General features: G+C 42.3%; 1 protein-coding gene across 1 annotated transcript; it reads left to right on the forward strand.

Annotated features, from left to right (window-relative positions):
* Positions 1 to 638: 638 nt before the first annotated feature.
* On the forward strand, positions 639 to 3,779 carry LOC309978979 (UDP-N-acetylglucosamine--peptide N-acetylglucosaminyltransferase 110 kDa subunit-like; the record flags this gene model as incomplete). Its single annotated transcript, XM_082865802.1, has 1 exon — positions 639 to 3,779. One exon carries the CDS (start codon positions 639 to 641, stop codon positions 3,777 to 3,779), a length of 3,141 nt encoding a protein of 1,046 aa, XP_082721928.1.
* Positions 3,780 to 8,909: the final 5,130 nt, after the last annotated feature.

Below are 8,909 nucleotides of genomic sequence, written 5' to 3' on the forward strand. Positions count from 1 at the left end.
ACCCAACGCAGCCAAAATAAAAATAAATAAATAAAGATAAATAAATTTATTTTTAAAAATGTAATACTCAGGTTTGAGGCATGAGAAATATGATGAGGAGAAATTAGCTAATCCTTTCAGAACTTTTAAAATATCAAACTCGGTCTCTAAGATTTTAGCATTATATACAACATCGGTTACTTATTAGTGGTTTGGGAAGGCCAATTTAAAATTTTCTGATCTTACTGTATTGAAATTCACGGCCCTAATGTTTTCCACATTGACTATATGAATGATGAAGTAAAGTCAATCATGTATTTCCTTTCCAACTGGGCAGAAATCAAAATTTTGAAAAGTGTTTGGACTACTGACTTTTGATTTCTTCTAAGGCAAGTGTATAGGTAATTTTTATTCCCTGATTAGGAGGAAAATGGTGGAAGAGGGCAGGGTTAAGAATTAAGATTTCAAGAGCGTGAGAGTTAGACGACCAACCAGAGTTCCTAAGGTTCGGTGCCTGTAACCGTCGCCGCCGCTTAAGCCTGTCAAAGCAGTGGTACGGCTGCTGCCCTCGTACTTGCTACCTCTAGAAATATTCTTGCCAGTAGTGGCGGCAGCGGGACTCAATTACCCCCTTTTCTCACTCTCTCCAGAAGCTCCAGATGGCGTCTTCTGTGGGCAACGTGGCCGACAGCACAGAACCAACGAAACGTATGCTTTCCTTCCAAGGGTTAGCTGAGTTGGCACATCAAGAGTATCAGGCAGGAGATTTTGAGGCAGCTGAGAGACACTGCATGCAGCTGTGGAGACAAGAGCCAGACAATACTGGAGTACTTTTATTACTTTCATCTCTACACTTCCAGTGTCGAAGGCTGGACAGATCTGCCCACTTTAGTACTCTGGCAATTAAACAGAACCCTCTTCTGGCAGAAGCCTATTCGAATTTGGGGAATGTGTACAAGGAAAGAGGGCAGTTGCAGGAAGCAATTGAGCATTACCGGCATGCATTGCATCTCAAACCAGATTTCATCGATGGTTATATTAACCTGGCAGCCGCTTTGGTAGCAGCAGGCGACATGGAAGGGGCAGTACAAGCTTACGTCTCTGCTCTTCAGTGCAATCCTGATTTGTACTGTGTTCGCAGTGACCTGGGGAACCTGCTCAAAGCCCTGGGTCGCTTGGAAGGAGCCAAGGCATGTTATTTGAAAGCAATGGAGACGCAACCGAACTTTGCAGTAGCTTGGAGTAATCTTGGCTGTGTTTTCAATGCACAAGGGGAGATTTGGCTTGCAATTCATCACTTTGAAAAGGCTGTCACCCTTGACCCCAATTTTCTGGATGCTTATATCAATTTAGGAAATGTCTTGAAAGAGGCACGGATTTTTGACAGAGCTGTGGCAGCTTACCTTTGTGCCCTAAGCTTGAGCCCAAATCATGCAGTGGTACATGCCAACCTGGCTTGTGTATACTATGAGCAAGGCCTGATAGATCTGGCAATAGACACCTGCAGGCGAGCTATTGAATTGCAACCACATTTCCCTGATGCTTACTGCAACCTAGCCAACGCTCTGGAAGAGAAGGGCAGTGTTGCCGAAGCAGAAGAGTGTTATAATACAGCTCTGCGGCTGTGTCCCACCCATGCAGACTCTCTGAATAACCTAGCCAATATCAAAGGAGACCAGGGAAACATTGAAGAGGCAGTTCGCTTGTATTGTAAAGCATTAGAAGTCTTCCCAGAGTTTGCTGTTGCCCATTCAAATTTAGCAAGTGTATTGCAGCAGCAGGGAAAACTGCAGGAAGCTCTGATGCATTATAAGGAGGCTGTTCGAATCAGTCCTACCTTTGCTGATGCCTATTGTAACATGGGAAACACTCTAAAGGAGATGCAGGATGTTCAGGGAGCCTTGCAGTGTTATACTCGTGCCATTCAGATTAACCCTGCACTTGCGGATGCCCACAGCAATCTGGCTTCCATCCACAAGTATTCAGGGAATATTCCAGAAGCAATTGCTTCTTATCGCACTGCTCTGAAGCTTGAACCTGATTTTCCTGACGCTTATTGTGATTTGGCTCATTGCCTGCAGATTGTCTGTGATTGGACAGACTATGATGAGCGAATGAAGAAGTTGGTCAGCATTGTGGCTGACCAGCTGGAGAAGAATAGGTTGCCTTCTGTGCAGCCTCATCATAGTATGCTCTATCCTCTTTCTCATGGCTTCAGGAAGGCTATTGCTGAAAGCCATGGGAACCTCTGCTTGGATGAGATCAGTGTCCTTCATAAACCACCGTACGAACATCCAAAAGACTTGAAGCTCAGTGATGGTCGACTGCGTGTAGGATACGTGAGTTCTGACTTTGGGAATCATCCTACTTCTCATCTTATGCAGTCTATTCCAGGCATGCACAATCCTGATAAATTTGAGGTATTCTGTTATGCCCTGAGCCCAGATGATGGCACAAACTTCCGAGCGAAGGTGATGGCAGAAGCCCATCATTTCATTGATCTTTCTCAGATTCCATGCAATGGGAAAGCAGCTGATCGCATCCATCAAGATGGTATACACATCCTTGTAAATATGAATGGTTATACCAGGGGTGCTCGAAATGAACTCTTTGCTCTCAGGCCAGCTCCTATTCAGGCAATGTGGCTGGGCTACCCTGGGACCAGTGGCGTGCTTTTCATGGATTATATCATCACTGATCAGGAAACTTCACCTGCTGAAGTTGCTGAGCAGTATTCTGAGAAACTGGCTTATATGCCCCGTACTTTCTTTATTGGTGATCATGCTAATATGTTCCCTCACCTGAAGAAGAAGGCAGTCATCGATTTTAAGTCCAATGGGCACATTTATGACAATCGGATTGTGCTGAATGGCATCGACCTCAAAGCATTTCTTGATAGTCTCCCAGATGTGCAGATTGTCAAGATGAAATGTCCTGATGGAGGAGACAACGCAGACAGCAGTAATATGGCTCTTAATATGCCTGTCATTCCTATGAATACTATTGCAGAGGCAGTTATTGAAATGATTAACAGAGGACAAATTCAGATAACAATTAATGGATTCAGTCTTAGCAATGGACTGGCAACTACCCAGATCAACATTAAGGCTGCCACTGGAGAGGAGGTTCCCCGTACCATTATTGTAACCACCCGTTCTCAGTACGGGTTACCGGAAGATGCCATTGTGTACTGTAACTTCAATCAGTTATATAAAATTGACCCATCTACTTTGCAGATGTGGGCAAATATTCTGAAGCGTGTTCCCAATAGTGTACTGTGGCTGTTGCGTTTTCCAGCAGTAGGAGAACCTAATATTCAACAGTATGCACAAAATATGGGCCTTCCCCAGAAGCGTATCATTTTTTCACCTGTTGCTCCTAAAGAGGAACATGTTCGGAGAGGCCAGCTGGCTGATGTCTGCTTGGACACTCCACTCTGTAATGGACACACCACAGGGATGGATGTCCTTTGGTCAGGGACACCCGTGGTGACTATGCCAGGAGAGACTCTTGCTTCCCGAGTTGCAGCTTCCCAGCTCACTTGTTTAGGCTGTCTTGAGCTTATTGCTCAAAATAGACAAGAATATGAAGACATAGCTGTGAAACTGGGAACTGATCTAGAATACCTGAAGAAAATTCGTGGCAAAGTCTGGAAGCAGAGAACATCTAGCCCTCTGTTCAACACCAAACAATACACAATGGACCTAGAGCGGCTCTATCTACAGATGTGGGAGCATTACGCAGCTGGCAACAAACCTGATCACATGATTACGCCTGTTGAAGTCACTGAGTCGGCCTAAATAATGACTGTGTGCACAGGAGAATTACCCTGTACCTGAGCCTCAACCTTCTGGGGGAAAGGGAACTACTTTTTTCTTATCTGTACAATACCATGCTGCAGATGGGTGACAGTCAATGATAAGAAATAGCACAGCCAGACTTGCTTCCTGCATGATCATGATCACGATAGGGAGAGACACAAGAGATGGGAAACTGCTGTTCCACAAGGAGTCTCCATAGAATTTTGCAGCAGCCAGGTGTCTGGAAGGTCTGGAAGGTAAGTCTGGAAGGTCTGATCTCCCTTGGTCTTCCATGGGATGGATGGTTAGTGTGGAAGGGAGATAGAGATTGCCCAGCCGTTTTGTGATTATCATGGATTGATCGAGTCTTCTGAATTAATATTTTTCTTTATATTTTGGGTATTGGAGCTTTTAAAAATGTTTGGTTTCGGGTATTTGTATTCATGTGAAGTGTGTATGATTCTCTTGAGATAAGCTTTTAAGCTAAAATATTCCTTGTTTTAGTTTCTGAACTCTACAGATAAATGGGGACTTTGCTGGTGTAGTCTTTTTATAGGTTTTATAAACCACTTGAGCCTATATCAGTCATTTTAGTGTCTGACATAATGTTTGGAACTATCAGTGCTTTGTTGGTTTATAGATGATGGCTTAAATTCTTTTCCTGGTCCGTTTGCTTCTTCCCTTCCCCCCACTTTAAAAATTCTCCTGTAACTTGGCTAACAAAAAACCAAGTCTGATTCAAAACCTCCCAGAGTGTTTCTCTTAGCCGCATCATCTGGTGCCAAATGAAGATTCTTAGGAGCGATTATTAATTCTGAAGGGCACAGTTGTGGTACTGTCACTGATGATAATAATAATGGATTTTTGGCCTAGAGTTTTGACCTATTTCACCAGTGTTTTACCGTTGGCTGCCCCTCTATGCTGCTTCCAAAAGTGATAGTGTGTGTTAAGATTTTTACTTTCATTTCTAATGTTTGTTTGTTTTTTTTAGTGAGTCCTGTTCTACCTTTTTCTTTCAGCAGAAATGAAATCCCAGGTAAGTATAAGTATTCAAATATTTGATCAGTAAGTCACAGTTATCTCCAGTACATTAAATAACTTTCATCAAAAAACATGTTATAGGTAAAAAGCTCTGAAGGACCAGCTATGTATATGATAATTATGTTTCAGACCTTCTAGGGTATTATATATAATAACTTGTCTTCTGGACGTGGTCTTGAAGTCTTTATGGATTCAGTCTCAGTAGTAGCAAACTGCACTGCTACTTGGTTTGGAGTACAAATTAGACTTTAGCCCTCCTGGAGGTTGAGTTTTTGGTATTGAAAACCATAGGAATGAAATTATTGTATTTCAACAAAGGATCGAGGGCTTGAGGCTTAAACAAGGCAACATACGTGTGGGAAGCAGTCAGCCTTGAGGGCAGGTAAGGACATGCCAGGCATGCGGCCGCTGCTCGAAGGGACTGTCCCTACTTGTTCCCCTCCTTGTTCCATTCCATGGGAGATAAATCACCAGGGCCCAGAGGTCAGAAAGAATGTAAAATGAGACAAGCAAAGCTGTCTCCCCCCTGCACATGCAGGTTATTTTTGATGCTTCTGGGTTTATGGGTTTCCTCCCAGGGAAGTTAACCTTGAGCCGAGACAGTCTGTAGATAATGTAAACCACCATCTGGCAACCTTCCGATTTCTAGTCTATATAATCTGCAACTGTAGCATAATAAAATTTGCCTTGCAACCATCAGTTGTCTTGGTCCTTCTGACCCCATCCGTCGGTGCTACTTCAGTTCCTTACCCCTTCCCTTCTGACCCTGGGCGGTGAGATCCTCTTTCTCCGGCTGGTCCGCGGCAAGTGGCACTCGAACAGGGACCTGAAGCGTGAAGGCAATTAAAAGAAAAAGAAAGTGCAGGTAAGAGAACCCTTATGCAAAATATGTGTGGCCACCAGTAAAAGTGGAACTAATAGAGGCATAAGGCAATAGTCAGAAGTAAAATAAGATGGGGCAAAAGGGCTCAAAGATGTATGAATTATTTGCTCAGGTTTTACTTTCGATGCTTAAAGCTCGGGGTAATAAAGTTTCTACCTCACAGTTGACTGAATTTTTACAGAATATCCATGGTGTATCTCCCTGGTTTCCTGATGGCGGCTCTGTTGACATAGAAATCTGGCAGAAAGTTGGAGAAGATTAAAAAATTATTACAAGTCTCGAGGGCCTACTCATACTCCTGTTGTTACATATAGTTTGTGGAATCTGATAAAAAATATGTTTAGATTCTTCTCATGATAGTGTTGATTTGAATGTAAAGTCAGAAAAACATAAGCCTCTGACAGAAGGAGAGACTGTATTATCAGCTACTGTGTCGCCACTTCCTAAACCGAAAGAGCTAATTAATTTAAATATTTTAGATGAAGAGGAACATTTTGACTTAACAGATGAGGCTTGTAAACATAAAAGAGAGAAATATCCTGAGGATGATTTTCTAATGGCTGTGATAGATAAGTCAGTGAAAAAGCTGCAGGTTAATAAGGACTGTCTTCCTCAAAAATCCACATCTGTAAAAATGCTCAGTCCCTTGCAGCGCGCTGTACAAGGAGCAATAAAACGAGGAGAAGATCCTATTTTCTGTTGTCCCGTCATAGAAAGACCTGATCCTAATAATCCTCAACAAGCTACTAGGGAGCATCAGGCTCTCCCTTTGAAAGGTTTGAAAGATTGAAAATCTGCCTGTGCTCAATATGGGCCCACTGCTCCTTTTACTACTGCTATGGTTGACAGGAGAAGCTCTTCCCCCCGCTGATTGGAAGTCTATTGCACGAGCTTGTTTAAATGGTGGAGATTATTTAATATGGAAGTTTGATTTTTATGAACGGGCTGCTGAACAAGCAGAAAAGAATGCTGCCCATAATATTCCAGTTGATTACCATATGCTGATTGGGGAAGGACAATATCTTTCTTTACAAGATCAATTAACTTATCCCTTTGTTGCTTATCCTCAAATAAATCATTTGGCATTACAAGCCCGGAGGAAATGTCCTTCTACACACAAAACTGAAGATCTTTCAAAACTTAGACAGGGACCTGATGAACCATATGCTGATTTTGTAGATAGGTTGTCACAGGCGGTGGGGAGACTCATTGTGGACGGACTCACTGGTATGATTGTAGTTAAGCAACTTGCTTTTGAAAATGCTAATAATGCGTGTCAGGCTGCGATTCGACCTTGGAGAAAACGGGGAACATTGGAGGATTATATTCACCTTTGTGCAGACATTGGGCCTACTTATATACAGGGTGCTGCTGTGGCTGCAGCATTAACTAAAGTGGGGTTTAAAAACAATCAAAAGAAAACAAAGACTTGTTTTAAATGCAGAAAGGCAGGTCATTTTGCTAGAGAATGTAGATCTTTTAATTCTAACCCTAGTCCTTCCTTCCCTACTCAGAAACCTCCAGATGGTCAGAAAATCCCTGGTTTATGCCCTAAATGCAATAGGGGAAAACATTGGGCACAGATTGTTGCTCAGTGGCCCACAAGGATGGGCCACCACTGTCGGGAAACTCCTCCCGGGGCCTTCCCCGGCCCCAACAAATAATAAGGGTAATGTCTGTGTATCCTCCTCAAATTATCAATCAGACATTAACCAAAAACAAAAACATACAATATCCTCGCTCTCCAGAGCAACACCAGGAAGCGCAGGACTGGAGCTCAGTACCTCCGCCCAATATGTATTAACTCCTGAAATGGGTCCTCAGGCCCTCTCTGCAGGCATCTGTGGACCTTTACCCAAGGGTTTGATGGGACTATTATTGGGAAGAAGTAGTGTCACCATGAAAGGTTTAACTGTTATGCCAGGAGTCATGGTTTCTGACTACGAAGGAGAAATAAAAGTCATGGCACAAACTATTAAAAATATAATAACTATTTCTCCTGGTGATAAAATTGGACAATTGCTACTTTTGCCCTTTGTACCTCATGGACAAAGTTTACAACATCAAAAGAGAGAAACAAAGGCTTTTGGATCGTCTAATGCTGCCTACTGGATTCAGAAGATAGGGAAAGAACGTCCAGAAATGAAATGAACCATTAATGGAAAGGTTTTTTCAGGTTTGTTAGACACTGGAGCTGATGTCTCTGTTATGACGCAGATACACTGGCCTAAACGTTAGCCCATTAGTCCTACTATTACAGAACTTCACGGAATAGGACAAAGTTCTTCTCCTATGCAAAGTAGTCAGTTTTTTTTATGGCAAGATAGTGAGGACCATTCAGGATACTTCCAGCCTTATGTTTTGCCTGGGCTGCCTTTAAACCTCTGGGGCCGAGATATATTAAAAGAAATGGGAGTATTACTTTATAGTCCAAACTCTCAAGTCTCTAATATGATGTTGGATCAAGGATTTCTTCGCACAAAAGCGCTGGGAACAAATCAACAAGGAACTGTCTATCCTATTGATGTGAAAATAAAAAATGATAGACAAGGTTTGGGTTTTTCTTAGGGGCCTTGGAGTCTCCTCCACTCACTGCTGATCCAATTACTTGGCTGACTGATGACCCTGTATGGGTGGACCAATGGCCCCTCACAAAGGAGAAATGAGAAGCTGCAGAACAATTAGTACTGGAACAATTAGGGCATTTAGAAATTTCCAGTAGTCCTTGGAATACTCCTATTTTTATTATCAAGAAAAAACCTGGAAAATATAGGTTATTACAGGATCTAAGAGCTGTTAATAAAACTATGCTAATAATGGGAGCTCTTCAACCAGGCCTACCCTCTCCAACAGCCATACTACACAATTATCATCTTTTAGTTATAGATTTAAAAGATTGTTTTTTCACTATTCCTTTGTTTCCTGAAGATAGAAAACATTTTGCTTTTAGCTTGCCTGCCTTAAATTTTAAGGAACCCATGAGGAGATTTCAGTGGAAAGTATTGCCTCAGGGCATGGCAAATAGTCCTACATTATGCCAAAAATATGTGGCTCAGGCCTTGACTCCTGTGAGAAAAAGGTTTCCATCGTTATATCTCATACATTATATGGATGATATACTTTTAGCCACTGATAATATTTCTTTATTAGAGACTGCTTTTCAATTTTTACAACAGTCCTTACAATCATTTGGCTTGGTCATTGCC

Source organism: Leucopleurus acutus (genome assembly GCF_964270905.1).
Source record: "Leucopleurus acutus genome assembly, contig: HAP1_SCAFFOLD_585, whole genome shotgun sequence".
In the NCBI taxonomy this organism is placed as follows: domain Eukaryota; kingdom Metazoa; phylum Chordata; class Mammalia; order Artiodactyla; family Delphinidae; genus Leucopleurus; species Leucopleurus acutus.